The sequence below is a fragment of the Pinus tabuliformis genome, chromosome 4_1 (genome assembly GCF_031772625.1).
Source record: "Pinus tabuliformis cultivar Carrire ecotype Pingquan chromosome 4_1, CPIR1, whole genome shotgun sequence".
Classification (NCBI taxonomy): Eukaryota; Viridiplantae; Streptophyta; class Pinopsida; order Pinales; family Pinaceae; genus Pinus; species Pinus tabuliformis.
Window position 1 is genome coordinate 3,968,817 of NC_142303.1, and position 20,005 is coordinate 3,988,821.

The window sequence follows — 20,005 nt, forward strand, 5'->3', positions numbered from 1 at the left end:
TTCTGGTTCTTGAATATTCTTCCATAATACTTTGGACATACTGCTCAAGTAACGACCCAAAGTCGTTCTAATGAAATCTAGAATGTAACGAGGAAGGAAATCAATTTTCTAGAAACAAAGAATTTGAATGCCATACACAGCGACAGATCAGCTTCGGAGTGGAATCCGGTGGGAGTGAATTCCGGGACAGTAATTGATGAATGCCCATGGCTTCGGATTCCTGCAAAGGTAGATGTTGACTTCTGAGTAAAAAATTCGGTGACTCACGGGATGTCCGTCCAAATGAAGGCTGTCTTTTTTCTTTCCCGATGATGAGCAATGAGCACTCCATCGAAATCTCTGACACGCGGATTTGGTACGCAGGCCATACATTAACGCTTTAGTTCCCCCACAAATTTTAAAATTGAAAGGGGGGAGAACTAGAAGAAGTAAAAGAGGCCAGATAACGCCGGGAATTCCTCCTGTTGAAGAAATCGACGGTAACAGGTTATTGGCAGCGTTGCCGTCACGTTTCGTTGGTAAGAAGAATATTGCCTATATATATGCCCGGGAAACCCTCAGATTTGCAGTAGCAGATGGATGGATGGATGGATCCCGATCAAATTAACTGCACATCTCGCATCACTACAATTAGAAATCAAGGGTTTCTTATCCTGTTGATCAGATCATTCTGGTACGTTTTGTTCTTTTGATTTTGCATTTCTTGATGGTTTGTCTACATTCATTTCCATAATGATGACTGCAAGAAACCCTTTTCTTGAAGTTTTCTTGTTTGCATTCGTTTTCATGGAGTTTCTGCTTTCTTGTTCCCAAATTCGTATTTCCTATTTTTAAAATAATAAAGAACGTTAACGCACCTCAGAGCACAATTTTCAGTGAAGAAATGGTTTCGGCGGCTACCTTTAAACCTGTAACACTGCCACTGAATACTCCTCTGGCTACCTTTAAAACTGTAACTCTGCGGTTGAATGCTCCTCTGTAGCATTTTACATTTATTGTATATGATAGGGTTGCTGTAGCCGGTACTTTTTCCTTGGGCTTCTAACTTGGAAACAATAAGAAGTACCAGTAACGCAATGTTTGAGGGGGATTCCGGGAAACATTTATGCAAGATTGTTTTAAAGGGAAGACATTTGCGGTAAATTCGTACAAATTTTGAATCGTACCATAGCAAATATCTGAACTTCAGCATGAATTGTGTATTGACTTGGTTAAAAAGTAGAAAGGCAGAATAATGGACACTTCCTTGGTTTATATGAAGGATTTTGGTGGAATGGTGAACGGTTCAGTGCTTTATCCCAAAGGTTTTGGCGTTAATATGGCGCTAAGATATGCTTTCTCTGATTCTTTTTAATGCAGGAAGCCTGCCTTTCGTTCGTAGATGCGGCAGGAGCTGAGTCTGAAGAACTGCGATCTGTTAAATTCGCAATGGCGTCCCCCTTGGAGATTGGGAACGGTTGGCAGAGTCCTCGGATTTCATTTACTTTCGAATTTTCGCAGACGGAGACTGAAAGGACTGCAAACGACTGGCAGAGTCCTAGAATTTCTTTCTCTCTAAATCTCTCGCAAACCGACAGGATTTCGCCGGAGAAACGGAAAAGAGAAGATGTGACGGATGTTAATTACGACACAGACTTTGAGTTTTGCGTTGTAAGTAATAATAATAATGGCCGGAATTCAATCAGAGGAGACACTCTGCTACCTATTGCGGATGAATTGTTCGCGGATGGAAAAGTTCTGCCCCTAATTCGTGGTCCCGTTGAAGCCCAACCTGTAACCATTGCTCACCATCTCAGTCTTGAAACTTCAAAGTGTCAGTCACCGGTTCGATCCAACTCTTCTCCTCCTTCAAAGATAAGAAGTTGCTGTTGGGGAAATGTTGGTTCCAAGTCATTACGTCACAAGCCTCCTAATAAGTGGAAGGAAATTATGTTTAAGCTAAGCAATAAGGAAGTTGCTCGTGCAGAGAACAGAAGAACATCATCTAAGTTACTTGATCAAGATGGATCTGGCAATAATTATGTGAAGCAACAAACTTCTTCCACAATTTCTATGTGGCCATTTTCCAGGACTTCCAGCACAGGCGGCGGGGAAATGGAAGGAAACGGTTTATTCTGCTCCTTACCATGTTGCAGAATTCCTTCAACAGCAGAACTTAAATACAAGGCGGCTACCACTGGGTGCATGTATAAGGAAATCGAGATTCTTCCAGGGCTAGTCGAAGGTTCGAAACCCTTGAAGGCATGGGGTATAAGCCATAAAGTCCAATCTGACTCCCCATGCGAAAGAAGAATTGCCAAAGAAGAAACGAAGGCCAAACAGACCGCTTGCAGCGGCAAACAAGGCAGTCCTGTACTCCCCTCATCGAAAACAAGCGGAGGTATGAGCAGTCCTGGAACGGTTGTTGGGAACGGAAGGTTAACGGTTCGAAACTTGGGGAGGTCCAGGTCCAGTAGTACTGTTGCAGAAGCTGCCAGCTTTTGTTCCCCGCGGCCAGGAAGACCGCTGGCGGACGGGTACTTCCCACCGAAGGCCAACAACTCCGTGGGAGGAGGGGTGAGGGTGACTCCGGTGTCGAATGTGCCTACTTCCATTGGCATTGGCTATGTGGGAGGCAGGTCCATTGGCGGTGGTGGCCTCTTTGACTTGTTCTCCAAAAGGGAGATGAAGCAACCACAACCATCTGTATATAATCAACGTCATGCCTCCAGCAATAGGAAGAATGGCTCCTGAATCCCATTGCCTATAATCTCATCTGCAGAAACAGAAACCTGAGACATGACCAGAGGTGTGGTAGGTATATACCAAATTTAAATGAACTATTTTGTTGGCTCGTGCTGTCATGTCAATGAGGAAAGAGGATTAATTAAGATTAATCTCTTTTTAATACAATGCTTGTGCTCTGTTTAATATATTTAATGCCCATATTTGTGATTTCCTCTGCTTCAACGCAGCTATTGAACAGCAGAACTAAGTCCATGAGATTTTAGCAGGTAAACCTTTAGCATCAACTAACACGATATGGTACGAAATTAAGAGTTTTAGGGTTGGGCTCAGATTGTTTTTATGATTCACTCTTATTATCATGATTTAAAATAATTGTCATGGTTCCATTCTCTTTTTATAATTATGAGTAATTCATAAGAAAGTATATGATTATGTCTACTGCTTAAAATGTCATTAAAATAAGTAATTTAGTTTAATTGTAATTGATTTATCTTTAAAATATTTTGTAAATTAAATTTATTAAATTTTAAAGTACAATTATAATTTTATTAATTTTTTATATATTAAAATTTTGTAAATTAAATTTAATTAAATTTTTAAATAAAATTATGATTTTAATAATTTTTTATATATTAAAATTTTGTTGAAAATATTTTGTCATTTTAAATTACTTATATATTTAAAAAATTAATCAAAATTTTAAATTGATCAAAATGAATTCGAATAGAGAGAAAATTATTATTCAATAAAGTGCTTCTAAGAAGACATGGCAAGCCTATGAATTAGTATGGAAAGGAAATATATTAACATATTACTAATGAATATGTTAAAAATTTATATAATAGAAATGTTAAAAGGATAAGTTTGTATATTGTAGTAAAAAAAAATATTATAAGACAAGTATTATATGGAGATGAAGGTGGGATTTGGGAGAAATATTAGAGAAAACATATTGGGGTGGGGGAAATTATTATAGAAAAACAAAATATTACAAGTTGGGGGAAATGTTAGAGAAAACATTATTATGTTTCTCTAATATTTTCCCCTAACCCCACTCTCATATAAATATTACCGACAACATGTTATGGGTGGGAGAAATATTAGAGAAAACACCTTGGGGGTGGGGGGTGATAGAATATTTTAGAAAACATATTGGGGGTGGGGGCTAATATTGATGTTTTCTCTAATATTTCCTTCCACCCCTGCCCTCATCTTACTTAGTATGTTTCTCTAATAACTACCCCCTGCCCAACCCCCACCTCCACCTCCACCTCCACTCTCAATTATGTTTTCTCTAACATTTTCCAACCCTCATATGAGAGGTTAATATGTTTTATCTAATATTTCCCTCGACCCCCACACACAATCTCATATTATGTAATATATTTTCTCTAATATTTCCCACAAACTCCACCATCATATTATTTTTTTTTGTAATATTTCCCCCCATCACCACCCTCAAATGGGGTGGGGTGATGTTTTCTGTAATATTTCTCCCCAACCCCATTATGTTTTCTCCAATATTTTCCTACAAGCCCACCCTCATATGACGGTGAGGGTAGGGGCTAGGGAAATATTTGAGAAAATGTATTATGTTTTCTCTAATATCCCCCCCCGCAATGCGAGGTGGGGGTGGACAGAAATATTAGAGAAAACATATTGGGGGTTGGGGGAAATATTAGAGAAAGCTATTGGACATAATGCTTCAGGAATTTTGTCTTGTAAATAAATAAAGTATGAGAATGTAAAGATGAATAGATCCTTAGAGAATGAAACAAAGGGTCATCCCATTGTATAGATGTGATTGTACATTAATGTAATTCATCATATGTAGAGTTACTCGTTCCTAGATTGACATGGTATCATTGCCAAGTTTAGGCGCTTCTACCATGCTCAGTGTAACTCCTTTCTCTTTCTGTCATTCTGCCAATTCTCTGCCATCTTTGCTTATTGCTCTATTAGCTCTTTGTCATCTCTACTTATCACTCTATCAGCTCTTTGTCATCTCTACTTATCACTCTGTCAGCTCTTTGTCATCTCTGTTATAATTGCTTACTAGCTCCATCTGCAAAGAATTTGCATTGGACTACAGCATGCAAGCCAAAGGAAAAAGGGGGCATTGGTCTGCGAGACCCTTATCACAGTAATGAAATCATGGGCGCCAAAATTGGGTGGCAATGGCTCTTAGTGCCCAACAAGCCTTGGGCTACCATATGGACGACCAAATACGCCAATCACAGACCAGCGAAGGAACTTATTAGATTCACTCCTTCTGAAAAAGGATCGTTAATTTGGAATGCGGCTAGACAACATTTCTTGCTGATCCAACAACACAGTTTCTGGGAAATAAGAAACGGCCGCACTGCCCAATTCTGGACGGACGCCTGGAATCAGCTTCCAAAGCTTAACAGCATCCTCAGCCAGCCGCCGTGCCAAGAATGGGAGGAGCAACAAAAGGAATCAGTCGAGCAACAGTGGACTCCGGAGATAGAACAAGGATACAAAAAATGGAAGCAAACCGACAGGCTTATCAGAAATGCAGACAACCAGATAAAAGAAATCTTGGAAAGTGAGCTCCAAAAACGTCGAATTAGATATTCCGAAGGCAAAGATATCTTGAGATGGGGATATACCCCAAGAGGATCCTTCACTACCAAAGAGGCCTACAAAGTTAGCTGCCAAGATTCAACGCCTCTGGATCCTATTTGGGGAAGAATCTGGGCTCCGGGAACCTGGCCCAAAGTATCCTTATTTCTCTGGCTCACTGGGCACCGAAAGATATTAACTTGGGACAATCTAAGGAAGAGAAACATTCAGGGGCCCTCCATTTGTCCCAACTATCATTCTCAGGAGGAAACGCTTCAACATCTCCTGGACTCCTGTTCTCTGGCCAACCAACTGTGGGAGAAGGCCAATTTCCGTTGCCAAAGAAAATGCAGAGGGTCCGAGGATATTATCAACTCCATTCGCCTTTGGCACCAAAGCCCTTATAAAAGCGCACTTCTCAACCATTTATGGAGAATAATACCCGGCCTCCTCCTATGGAAAATATGGAAAGAAAGGAACAAGCATATTTTCAAAGACCAAAGCACTCCTTTAGAAATCATTTGGGGCAACTTCTGTCGCAATCTGAAAGAGACCTTGGTGCTTAATTCATGGCTTCTGGATGACTTTCCCACGCTGGCAAATGAGGCAGCCATATGGGAAAATTGGAACATCCAACTCCCTCGCGGAGTTCCCACTTGCAAGCCTTCAGAAAGCATGAATATCAGAAACCACATATGGACCCCCCCTCCAAGGCATAGATTCAAGCTCAACTTTGATGGAGCTTCTAAGGGCAATCCCGACAAAGCAGGATTCGGTGGCATCTTCAGAGATCATAAGGGCTCTCCTCTCCTGATTTACCTCGGCAACATTGGATGGGATACGAATAACTCAGCTGACCTGGAGGGTTTATGGTAAGGATTAATCCTCTCCCAGCAACATGGTCTTCAGCCTTTGGAGATAGAAGGGGACTCCCTAATCCTCATCAACTTGGCCAACCAGGTGCTCAACGGAGCTCATGCACATAAGATAGCCAGTAACTGGAGACTTGAAGCCAGACTGGATGCAATAGAAAAAATGCTCAATACCAACCGAGAAATCATATTCAATCATGTCAAATGGGAAGGCAATAGGGTCGTGGATCTACTGGCCAACCTGGGAGTGGAAAATGGGCATTCTCTTCTCGTTGGAGCTCTAGACATAATTCAAAATCATGAACAAGAAGAGGAATGCAAAATTCTGGTCCAAAAGGATGCAGCTACCCCGGATGCGGGTGTCTAGCCAGCTGGGTCAAGTGATGGGACAAGGGTGGGGCGAGGTGAGACGACACCTGCCTGCCCTATACCAGATGGATGTTCAACCGACGCATATTAAACCTTGGCATTCGGGGGTCACTGGGTGCATTTGTTTCACTACAGGTGGCTTTGATCCGCACAGCCTGTCTGCCGATTTCCTTACCGCCTTCGCACACTCTGGTCTGAGTGATGCCTCGGCTCTATTCAATGCAACAGTTATGATGGGAGCCATTCGAGGTAGGATGGAGTATGATAAATACAGGTTCAGTTATGGGAATGTTCTGGAGTTTCTGGTGCTTTGCTGGTCTGGTTATAGTCTGTCTTGGTCTGTCGCCCTGTGGGTCTGGTTCTGCTCAGGCAATCCTGAGAAGCCGCCCCTGTCTCTTCCCCGGTGTCTTCTGGAGGTCTCCTGCCCTTGTTCGGATGCTCTTTTAATTAGCCTAAGCTCGGTGGCGGTGGGTGAGTGGTCCTGTTTTAATAGAGTTGTTGTGGTCTTTGTGATGCCCCGTCTTCGCCATAGGATGAGGAGCCGCAGGGGAACTCCTCGGCGTGTGCCCTCCAGCACGACCTCCACTTCTCCATCCCTCTCCAGTGACCTTACTGCCGGCCATTACCCCCGCACTCGCAGTGGGAGAAGGCGCGTCCATCTCCCCAGCCACTACCCTCCAGACTCCTCACTGTCTCCCTCTTTCGGCTCTGCGATTTTCTCATTCAATTGCACTCAGAATCGACCAAGGATAATGGCCCATATCTCAGTGATCTTTCATGAAGAAGCCCAGGCAGTAGGTGAGTCCAACGCCCAACAAGAGGGCCCTGCCTCTATCTCTGCACTGAATCCTCTCACTTTACAGGTTCCGGAGATCCCAATTCACTTTGCCTCGAACGTGGTGATGGAAACAACGGCTCCTGGTCCTTCTGATGTTGCTGCTGATCGCACCAAGGATGATTCTGAAACGGCTCATGCTAGGGAACTTCCTGAGTTCGGTTGGTGTAGAATTGTGGAAGAACGTCCAGATGTGTAGATCTCTCTCTGTTGCTTCTATCACTTGTAATGCGGCCCATAATAGCGGGCATTTTTTGGTTCATGCGGATAAGTGGATTCACACCTGCAAGATTTGGTTCAATCTGCATGTTTCTTTGAATTTTTGCAAGCACAGTAAGAAGGTAAATACTTGCTCCCCTGCGTGGGATTTGAATTCTAGTTCTCAGCTAAGCTCTCTGTCATGGACAGTGTCTCTGCTTTTCTCTGTTGCTCATACAGGGCAGTTGTTTTTGACTACGTTCTAGATGTAATTTTACCCCTTTCATGTTAATAGAGTAATTTTATTTAGAAAAAAAAAAATATTTTTCATTTGTTTTTCATGTTTGCGTTTCGATGCCATTCAAAACTCATTACTTTTCTTTGTAGCTTTGTGTTTCCATTCAAATTTGAAACCCTAGCTCGCGCTCATAGCCTTTCATTGTGTAGTTTTCTTTCTCATCAATTGTTCCATGACTCGACTCATAGTGTTATCTCTACACTTGAGGTTTTTTGGTATAAGAATGTGTTTTTCCCTAGCCTTTTGAACTCTAGCTTCTATTCTCTTTCTAGTACCTCATCGTAACACTTAGTCTAGAGAATTCTCGCGAGGTTTCCATCTAGTTAGAAGACCAAGTCTATAAAGAATGATTTCAAGGTATTCATGGAAGTGTCGTATCTGATTTCTGTGGAAGTGTGTAAACCTGGGAAAAACATCTTTGTGCTAATGCGAATACCAACAAAATCATACTATTCATGTTCTTGTTAATGCCTCCATTTGAAGTAATGTTATTTGTTATTCTGAAAAAAAGGTACACTCACTTGTACACAACAAAAGGCACTCAGAGTCAGTAAGAAACATCTATAGAGGACACATTTTGATCTCAATACATTATGAAAAACAAATATATAAATGTTTTCCTAAAGTTGACTTCAAAAATCAACCCTTATAGGTGCTCGAAAGACATTTGTTTGCACCCTCACGACTTTTTCTTTGATAGTCGCAAGGGTCACGAGAAACCCAGTCAGCACTTCGAGAGGCACACTTGCTTTAAAAACATTCAAACTCTTGACATGATAGGCCGATCGTTCAAGCCTTAAGCCTCAATAAGCTTTAATGACAAGAGGATGGTAGATCTCATCTCATTTATGAGCCAATTGATGTGCCAAAGAAGGGAGAGAGTGTTAAAAAATTCTATAAATGCAAGAGCATGGAGAAGTCAAAACAAGAAGAAGTTGTTCATTGTTATGTTGCCAAAACTACTCCAAAGCAATCAAGCACACCAATTCTAAGAGGATTCCACCATTGAGAGAGTTATCTTTGCTTTGAGAGAGCAAGAGCTTGTAAAAGAGATTGAGAAGGAGAAATCCTTGTTGAGAGCTATTAAGCACCATTTCTCAATCAACTCTCTTCAAGCATCTTTGAATTTCATTTGTACCTCTTCCACTACCAACAATTAATAAAGAAGATGCTTTTCCTACTCATTTGTTGATTTGTTTTACTTCATTAATATTGTCTCATGTTCTTTTAGTTTTTGTTTATGTATTGTTTCCACTTAATTCAATGTTTTTTTAGTCCATTTTTAATCACTAACATTATTCATAGTTTGTATATTTCCTTGGAGGAAGCAACTAGCTACAAGGAAGGTGACTTTGGGACTCATGTACAACCAAACATACAATACCAAAATGGCGACTCCACTTGCTTGCCTTTTTTTTTTATCTAATTGGTTGTTTTTGCGGGCCCTTGCTCATTTTTTTTCATCTATTTTTAGTCACTTTAATTTTCTAAAGTTTTATATCTCTCCCTTAGACCCGTCCATGACTTGGAGGTCTTATTTTTTAAATTTTCGAGCCAGTCTCACGACTTTTTTCAGATACAATCACGGGGATCATGCCTTTGTGCAAAACATAACCCATGAGACACACAAATAATAAAAATCCTCATTGTAAATTCTTTTTCTCGAGTGTTTTGGAAGCCCTTAGTGATATGCCTACACTCCTGCAATTTTTTACAGTTCAGATAGGCTTTAATTTTTCTTTGCTAACCATCTTAAGTAGAGTAATTTTCTTATCATTTGCTTTAAAATTTTGTATCTTAGGACTAGGTGTAGTGTGACTAAGAATGAGTGTAGGCCCTCCCTGCCTTGCACCCTTGTGGCGAACCTATGGGGGAATCCGAAACGATTCTAAAATACTACCTACCATCTCCCTTTTTAATTGGAAAATTACACTTAGCTTAACTAGGAAAGGAGTAAGCGACCCCAATCCGCACATCTTTTATTTTGTTTACAATCAAATTCATTTTTGGGACGAGGAGTTGGTGTTAGTAAGAAAGAGAGTAGGCCCTGCCCGCCTTGCACCCTTGTGGCGAACTTGTGGGGGGATCCAAAACATTTCTCAAAGCACTAATTTTCCATATCCCTATATGCTCGCATAATAAAATAAAGAAAAGTAAGTGGTCCATTATCCACACATCTTTTTCTTTCCTTGCAAGGAACAACATAATGTAGTGTAATCAGGGGGAATTGTAAAAGATCATCACATATCCACATCATTGCAATTCAAACCATTTGCATGTTCAACATTCACATTGCACACACCATCATATCACACACTAAATTAATTTAAACTTTGTTCAAAGCTTATCCCCCTTTGGACTCTTTTTACTTATTTTATTTTGAATTTATATTTTGGCACACTGGAAGAAAAGAAAAGACTCTTTAAAAAGAAATCTTAACTTGAACACATTAAATTCCCCATAAGGGTCACAAAATAATTTATAGTTCAGGTTAGGACCACGAGGGTAGGAAACACATAAGCCACCATGGTTGTTTACACTTAAAACATAATAGTTTCTTTTTAGGGAACTTAAAATCCTACACCACCCAGTGAAAAAACTGGTAATGAGTAGAAGCCCATGAAGGGGCAAGGCTTAGACGGTGGATTATCATAGGCCCCCTTGTTGTCTCCCGACACTTGGCAGGGGTTTTGGGTCCAAAATTGATAACTACAAGATACAGTTCACTCATTCCCACTAGGAGTAGGTAGCTTAGGGGTTAAATATTAGGGCATATTTCCCTATAGGTGGTGGGTGCAGGAGCACTTTCACCTAGAGGTGATTCAATCAAGCTGCTGGATGTATTTCCTGTACTTTTAGGACATGTCCCTAGTACCCTCTCATTATAACCCTCTTCCATACCTTGGTTGGTATTTGGATGCTGGAAGTGTCTCTAGTACTTTCGGGATGTGACCCCAGAACCCTTTTATAAAATCTCATAAGGTCCAATTATTGATTGAGAGGAAGGATGCTAGGTATTTTAAGGATTTTTACCATATGCAAAACCTCACAAACATTTTTATTGATTGATTCACACATTAGAGAGTTAAAGGGAAAATTAACCATTCACTTTTATGTTTGTCTTATGTATAGGATCCAGTTAGTTTTCTAAAATAATCCCATGACAACCGTTGTCACACACTTTCTAGAGCACCATAGGGGACCCCACATTTCTCACCACTCTAGGTGCCTACAATACCTCCCACTCTTGCCAGGAGGAGTCCCTGGTTTCTCACCACAACATCATAGAAGGCAACGTCTAACTACCTTGTTTGGCACATGGTCAATCGGTGCTACTTTGTTAGGCTCTAGTTCCTCTCAAGGTAACACTAACACTACCTCGCAGGGTAACCCTACCAACACTACCCCTATCAACACCACACTGCAAGGTCATACTAACATGGAAAATACTAAAAATACCATTTGTAGCTTCATTGAACCTCCAAGATCTAATGAAACTCACCAATGACCCATTTGTACATAATTCCTAATGGTCCCCTATGCCAATGAAGTTACCATTGAATATCTCTAGATTCGAAGGAAAACAGGGGGAAGACCTAGCTAACCATATCATGAATTTTAATTTATGGTGCTCCTACAACAACATCATTGAGGAATCAATTCGACTGAGACTATTTCAACACACCTTTAGAGGCCCTGAAGTGAAATGGTACATTAGCGAGGTCAGAGGCTTATAGAAGTATTTGAGTCTTCAACCAATTATTTCCTCACCTTCTTCCAGCTCCCAATTTTCCATGACACTAGGCTGGAACTGCTCACTCACTTTCAACAAACCACCTCCGCCCATATTTCAGGCCATGTTCATGAATGGAAAAGGAGATGTTATTGGAACTAGGATCACCACTGCGAGGGCTGGGGGTGAATCAATGGTAATAACAATTACAAAACTTTCTCACTCAAGAGAACCAACCAAATGAGCAACCTTTCTTCTCATATTTGTAATCATATTTTTAATTTTCGGAAATGGTTTAAATCAATAAATTCTTCAGATGATGGAGCGCACCCAAAACCTTTCCACACACTCCATATTTGATTGAGATAGGAATCTTGACCAAATCAAGTCACTTACTCCACTAGCATTTTGATATTTTCAATTTTTATCAGCTTCTAGAGGCCCCACGACTTATATTGACCTTTCTCTGGAAAATTTTGATCATGAGCTTCGCTAAATACAAAATAATTTCAATTGTGCGTGTGAAATATAGAGTAAATTTCGTGTTTCCTTTTAGTCTCATGGATAAGCTTGTGAAAATTCGACTAAAGTTGCATGCAAAAAACTATCAAACAATGGTTGGGGCCTTTCATTTGCATGGATAAACCATCATCCATGCAACTGGGGCACAAAATGGCTAAAATCAAATTTCCTTAGCTCAAAATCTATCCAAACTTTCTCCACTACTTAGCAACCTTTTCTAAGACCTTAGGGACCCATTGTATCCACTAAAACACTTGGAAAAACTACTATTACAACTCCATCATCATCACAAGTCAAGCTAGGTTGACTTGAATGCCATCCATCAGTTGCACTAACACTTAAGCCATCAAACTACTCCACAACTACTCCAACTTTTGTGTGATATTCAAATCATAAATGATAGGCCCTGCAATTAATAATACAAGCTAAAATCCATACACATGCACACTAGGTACCATAAAAATAATTTGTCAGTCTTCATCACTATCAACTAGGTGGAGCAACTCCACATTATGCCAAGGCATCAACATACAAGTCAAATACTTGTACCAACATCTACAACCACTAAAATAGCGTTTGGAACCAATGCATAAACCAAGTACCTATGCATCACATGGTATGAACAACTCATGCTATTAGGTTGACATCAATTCCAACCATCAACAATGCATCACAACATCAATGCCAACAATCTTCCCCTTTGGCATTGATGGAAACCCTAGCTGAACCATCTAAACAACCTCTGAAGAAATGAAAAAAATGAATAACTCTTCACTTTCTCCCCCTTTGACATCAATGGAAAAGGGAAAAAGTAAAACCATCAACACTATATAGAGAAACCAAGGGCTACATAATTTGTTGATTCAAGCAACAAACGCTCTCACTCCTCTATGAGTGCATGATAAGAGGCAACAACAATAACTCACTTTCTCTTGAAGCAACAACAACAATCTCAACCTTCATCTAAAGCAGTGGTAACAAAAGATGTAGTCTATCGACAAACTCAAACAATAGCTCCATCTATATGAGCAACATTGTCAAGCCAGCTCAAACAACAACACAAAACATATCCATCAGTATAGTGTAGGCATCAACAATATCCTCCTAAACAACAACATAACCATCAACAACAACACATCATAAGTAGCAGCAACAAAAATAACGAACACTCCATCGACATCAACATCACTCTCAACTAAGGCAACGATGGCATACATATAACCATTAGCAACATAAATCTCTAAGAAACAACAAATCATATGCATCAATAGCATAGTGTGGGTATCAACACTCTCCCTCTCTGTTGATAAGTGAACAATTATACCATCATCATGTCTCTTCTCACTCAATATACTTCTCTTGAATATGTACAAGAGTCTACAAATGTTTCACCAAGCTCTTGAGAAAAATATTTCTGTAACAACCATTTCTTCCATGCAACATATAGGAGGTTACTCCAATATAACCAAGGACTATGACCCAAAAATATTGCAATGAAAGTACAAGGCTTCATAGCCCTAATACATGGCTACAAGAATGATAGAATGTGACTATACAATGCTTACTCAAGGTTGAAATATGACTCCACCAATGACTCAAAATTGATACATGACATTACATTGCTACATAATGAATCCAAAAACCCACACATGACTACAAGAAATAGCATATATCAGCTGAAAACGAGGTTGAAATGACTCTCAAGTCTCTCTCTCTCAGAAATATTTTGACTCATTACCAAAATATGAGAGTACAGAGCAATAATGAAGAAGTATAATGTTGTGAAAATGTAAACAAAAACCCATTATCAAGATTTAGAAATGAATAATTGCATGCCAAAAGGAGTGTTCACAACTCTCTCTAAAAATTTGCCAGCACATGTCATGAACTAGCAATCTGCAACATCAATAGTTAGCAGTACCAACATCACAAGCCTCCAAGAATAAACTATAGCAACAACTATCCATCAACATGTAGAAATAAGCAACAAAATACTATTAGCCAACCACATGGATCAATCAACACTATAACCTCCAGCTGAAGAGCAAGCAACAACAAGCCTCTAATCATCAGGAAACTATCATATGACAAAACATATATATATATATATATATATATATATATATATATATATATATATATATATATATATATATATATATATATCAACACAACCTTGCTTTATCCAACACCAACAACACACATGCATCACGAGCAGTAATATCATCAATGACTCAACTTCAATAATCTGATCTGAAAACAATGATGCAACAACACCATATGCAAGTAATCCTCAAATAAAATCAACAGTAGTAACTGTGCAACCTTATTTATGTAGCACAATCTCTAGGCATAAGATGATGATCAACAAGGTGAGGAATCTAAAATACAAATTTCATCCACACTCTCTTGATATCATATGAGCACCAGTAAGCACAATCCTCATCATCATAGGATAGACTCATCAAAGTACACATGCAATGTGGAATACTTCAGCCATTAGTATCAATATAGTGGGCAAGAAAAATACAACAGTTGTAACACCCTCCTCCCACATCTACCCAAGTAACCGGCCAACAGGGGTAAACATGTGACGAGAAGTTACTATGATATGATTCGACCTCCTAAGTCATCGTAGGAAGTGGAACCGACAGAAACACACCATACAAACCTTCCACATTAACAACAGGACTCCCAGGAACAATCCCAACAACTCAGGTAACCGACCCCTAGGTTCCACTGAGTTTTTAGACCATTAAACCCCCAGACACTCCCTTGATGTGGACTAGCATGCATCTAGGAGGCTCCAGACGCTTCCCCAACATGGGTATGCATGCATCCAAGGAATTTTCTTCCCAGTGCTGTTCCTACATCTCTGGGATTTGAGCCACTTTTCAAGCCCAAAGCCCAGGTCACTGCTCAAAACTCAATGATACTTTCATAATTGTAAGATAACAAAAAAATAATGATACAGATACAATTATTTGAACAAGGACTTGACTGGACCCCTATTAGCCGTGACGTGCATTTCGTCAAACATGTCACAATTATGTAATGTACAAGTTTAAACAATAGATCTGAGCATAGGGGTCTCATACTCATCTAAGAATCTCTAAGAAGCATTGATGCCTCAACACATTAGCTGCAGTTTCATCCATTAGGTTATAGATACATTCTTTATTCAATTACAGGTAAAAACATGATGATATTCATACATAGCCACTTTCATAATACATACTCATAACCAACATAATAACCACAGAAATGCTAAGGAAACAACAACCATATAATCCACATATAAACTAGAATAACGCTCATGAATTAACAAGGAGAAATAACTTCATATTATTGATGCAAAGGCCAACCAGGTTCAGGACTTCCACAAACCACCCTGTTGTAACATTATTTGGTTATGATAAGTTAGTATATTAGTCAAAAATAAATTCAGAATGTCAAGTTAGGATATGGATGAAAAAGAAAGAAAAATAAAAAATGTTAGGACAATTATATATTTTATATGCATCCATATCAATAAAATGTTAGGAGTTAGTTGCCCTAAAGAAAGAAGGCAAAAGAAAATAAAAATGTTAGGGAAGCAAAAAGAAATAAAGGCTTTAGTTTCAAAAATAGAATAAATACAAGGGTTGCTCATTTAAATGTGCCACGTTAGAAATGTTAAATTTTTGTTAATTAATGATTAATTTCCTTAATTGGGATTAATCTTTGGTTGTAAACCTTTGACATTTAATTTTATGTTATAAAGCGCATATATGTTTGCTTAGACCAAAGTCACTAAACAACAAAACGACATATTGGCCTCAAATAAAGGACGTACATTATTGAAAAGTTGATCTACTCCCCGCCTGGATCAATGACGAGGAGAAACTTCACACCCCCGTCGATCATTTCACGTTAACGTGATGGGGGGTGGGGGGTACGCAAAGTGGTTTTAATGGCAAACACCCCAACCCTACGTGTCACCACCTTATTACTCCGCACCCCCCTCGCTCAAAATCATAAACCACTTGCTACCCCTCCCTCCCAACTAACTGCTCCTGGTTTCCGTCCGCCAACGGCCTTTCATCCCGTGCCTGGACCGTTATTCCTTAACCAATCCAACACTACCACCTCATCTACCCATTTCCACCTCACGTGCTTGTTGCCTTGCTGTCATACTCGTTTCTATTCACTCGTTGTAGCTCCGCTCCTATGCATTAAAATCACTACGTCATGAATAAAACCGTTAACCCATCCCTACATGTTAGAAATACACCTAAACCCGCCTCTTTGTCACTTTCCTCTGACTCTTTTCTATTATTTGTAGGTAAACAGTTTCTGCAGGACCTTTTCCTATTCAATCAATCTGTTACCAGAATCGCTCTTCCTTCTGTCTGCCAACATGGCCCCAAAAGGGAAAGCTAAAAAGTAGAGTGCAGAGGAAAACACTACTACTCCAACCCAGTTTGACCTTGACCATGTTCCTCTTGTAGACTCACTTTTTAAAATTGCAGAAGCTAAGTGTGAGTTTGATTTCTATGAATTGCACTTATGGCTCAAACAAAATTACCTCGGCCAGCAAGACCCCATCAGGTTTAGGGAATCACTATTACCTTTCTTCAGTTTCCCAAAAACACATGATTTTCCTGACCTAATTGCCTGGTGCCAAGCCAAATATGACCCTGTAAAAAGTGAAGTGGTCGCTCATAATGGAGACATTCTGATCACCATCTCTGTTGAAACCATAAACCAGATGCTCCTAATCCCTCAATTAGGCTCTGATAGCGATTTTTCACCGGCAACACTTATGGATCTGCACCCTAAGTTAACCTTTCCACAGAGAGCCCAAAATTTTGAAATCTTTTTACCTGAGGATGCTGAATTACCAAAAATAAATCCTCCCTACTCATCTTCCATGTTTCCTGAAGTCTTCAAACATTATATTTCTCTGCTTTCCTACTTATTAGGATATCTAGATGACCAACCTGTTGATGAAACCATCCTTGGATTCCTTTCCATCTTCAACAAAGATCAACAACCAACATTCATGTATAATTACAACCAATTCCTGGCTAATAATATACATGAATAATTTATGAATTTGACTGTACATGGAGTCTTCAGTTATAGCTCTGTAATTGTTCACATGTTTCTTTTTCAGCAGGGAGATGTTTTTCCTATCAAGCTCAGCAAACAAGATGAACAAGGAGTGAATCAATCAATGATTCATTGGACAGAAATAGTCATGACAACTTCTACCACCTCCTAATTTTCATAATTTATAGATACATTCATAAATCCAGTGGCACAACTCCTCAACAGTAAAACAGAGCCAAGGATTGGAGATGAAATTAAAAGGATTTAACACTTAAGTGAGTAGACTAAAACTGGTGACTGGTATTTATACTTGAATTATAGAGAGATAAGGGTATATGGTTGTGAGCTTGCACCATATAAGCTGCCCAAGTATGTTCCTATGAGAATCTTTTTTTTTCTAGAATATATTAGGTAGATGATCAACATGGATGACCTGCACTTTGTGTCAGGCAAAAGGAAATATCAATTCAAGATCAAAGCACAAATTGGATCATTCATTTGCAACACCAGATTAGCTAGTGTTGAGGCAGATATATTGTTAAAGAAGATGAATTTCCAGCCCAACTTCACCTAGTCTTATGATCCTTTTGGTATTATTTCTACCTTGAGAGTTGATTTAAAAATGACCCTTATTATCATACTCCAAGACCAGAAATAGAAAAGTTCATGAATCAAGAGCAGTGGGTTGATGGGACACTTCAAGAGGCAGATGAATAGGTTGTATCCACCTCCACTGAATAGACTCCATTTTCTCAAAGCAAGCAACATAAAAGGGTCAGAGAAGAGTCTTCATATACTGAGGAGATTATGAAAGGATTTAATTTTCAACAGAATAAGCCAAAGGTTGGTTTGGTTTCTTCAACAGAAGAAACTCAACCAATTATAATTGATCTAGGAGATTCAGAAGTTTCTACATCAGCAGGAGTTAGTGTTTCAACCACTCCTCCTACAACAAGTGTTCCAACCACTCCTCCTACAACTTCACCTTCTAGAGAGCCTCTATTCAATCCACAGGAATCAGTTATTCAGATGATCAGAATATCTTTTCAAGGTTCCTTGAGAATAAATAGAAGAATGAGACTTTGAAGTCCAATGTATACAACCATTTCTCGAAACAAACTTCAACTTCCCAGCATAGGTTTCTTTCTTCTTTTGACAGTGAGAAAAGAAGAATGAAAATGGCTTTCTCACAATCCCAAATTCCATTTCCTAAGTCTCCATCAGATTATAAAAAGACTATGTTTACATTTGGTACCAGTCAAATTCATCCAATTGACCAGATGGATATGCACAAACAGAGTGGTGAAATGTTGTTTTCTACTATGAAAACTACAACTATGTCTCTTTCTAAACTTAGGACTACCTTATCCAATGTTCAGTCCCAACTCAAATTAGAAAAGATTTCTTCTTTAGCCAAAGATAATAGAATAAAGGATTTGGAGGATTTGTAATCAAAGTAGGATATGATCCCAAAGATGTAAAAGCTGCAGAGCTACTCCTCAAAAAGAAAGATGAAGACATTGCTACATTGAAGAAACATTTGAAGCTACCTTCTATAGAGGATCCTCTAACAAAGGATATAGCAGAGAATGAACATCAAAAGGAGGATATGCTCAAGCTTATCATTGAACAAAATATACAACTGAAGAAAATGGAAGAACAGATTGAAGAGTTACTAAAGGAGAAGGAAGAAGCACAGCTTGCTATGGTTCCAGTCACAACAGTCCTAATAGAAGTTGCAGGTACAAAGCCTAGTTCATCATCAACAACCATTGAGTTTACTTCAACAATAGCTGATTCAGCCATATTATCACAAGAATTGGCCATACAAAAATAAGAAAACGAGAAGTTACTACAGAAATTCCAAAATTTAGAATTTCATAATGTAAAAAATGATACTTTGTATGTGTAGGAGATGCAAAAGTCCCACAAATTGGAACTTAAGATCCAAAAGTTGGAGAGTGAGTCCCTAAGGGCAAATACTTTGGCCCATTCCAAGGAAAATATTTGGACACAGATCAGCCAATCCATGACATATGTAAGGCCATCCATACAGATTATTTTTGAGCAGCAAGAACTCATCACTAGATGCAGAGCAGTGATAGAAGAATAGAAAGCAGTCTTGAAGATCAAGCCAACAGAAGCCACATATATGATTAAAGTGTTAAATTCAAAAAGCAGAGAATAACTAGAAGAAATAAACATTTCTGATAGAACAACTACCATCTCAGATATTAAGAAGGTATTACAAAAGAATAATTTGATCAAACAATTAGAAATGAAATGTCAAACTCTGGATATTGTTGTTAAAAGATTTCAATCAAAGTTTAATATCTTGAATCAGAAAGGACTACCAGGATTGGTAGGTCTAAATGATAAATTGATCAAATTAGAAGATTAATGCAAGGAATTGTATGCTATTGCAGTGGATAGAACCAAATTTGTAGGATTCAAAGGACAGATAACAAGGAAGACCTTTCTGGAAGCCTTGGAGTTTGATTTAACCATCATGCATGAAATTAAACATTTATTTCTCACCAAGCCAAATTTCGAGAGGTATACTGAAGTGGATGAAACATTTAGAAATATGGTGAATGTGGAAATCCCAAGTGAAGAAAGATGGGATCAATTGTGTGAAACAATTTAGTAATTTCTTATTCTAACAACATGCCAACTCATCAACTTTTTCAGGTCAGATCATCAGCAGATTCCCAAAAGATAGAGCCACCTCTTCTGCAGTTTTTCGGTTCCTACAATATTGTCCTATTTTT

The 20,005-nt window shown here is 39.0% G+C and overlaps 1 protein-coding gene across 1 annotated transcript; it reads left to right on the plus strand.

Annotated features, from left to right (window-relative positions):
* The first annotated feature begins 369 nt into the window (after positions 1–369).
* LOC149173957 (uncharacterized) lies at positions 370–2,892 on the plus strand. The gene is made up of 2 exons (XM_089422503.1): positions 370–673; positions 1,360–2,892. Exon 2 carries the CDS (start codon positions 1,429–1,431, stop codon positions 2,731–2,733), a length of 1,305 nt encoding a protein of 434 aa, XP_089278629.1. The 5' UTR covers positions 370–673; positions 1,360–1,428; the 3' UTR covers positions 2,734–2,892.
* Positions 2,893–20,005: the final 17,113 nt, after the last annotated feature.

Coding starts and splice junctions, on each gene's coding strand:
- LOC149173957 (XM_089422503.1), top strand. CDS start 1,429: ATGGCGTCCCCCTTGGAGATTGGGAACGGTTGGCAGAGTCCTCGGATT.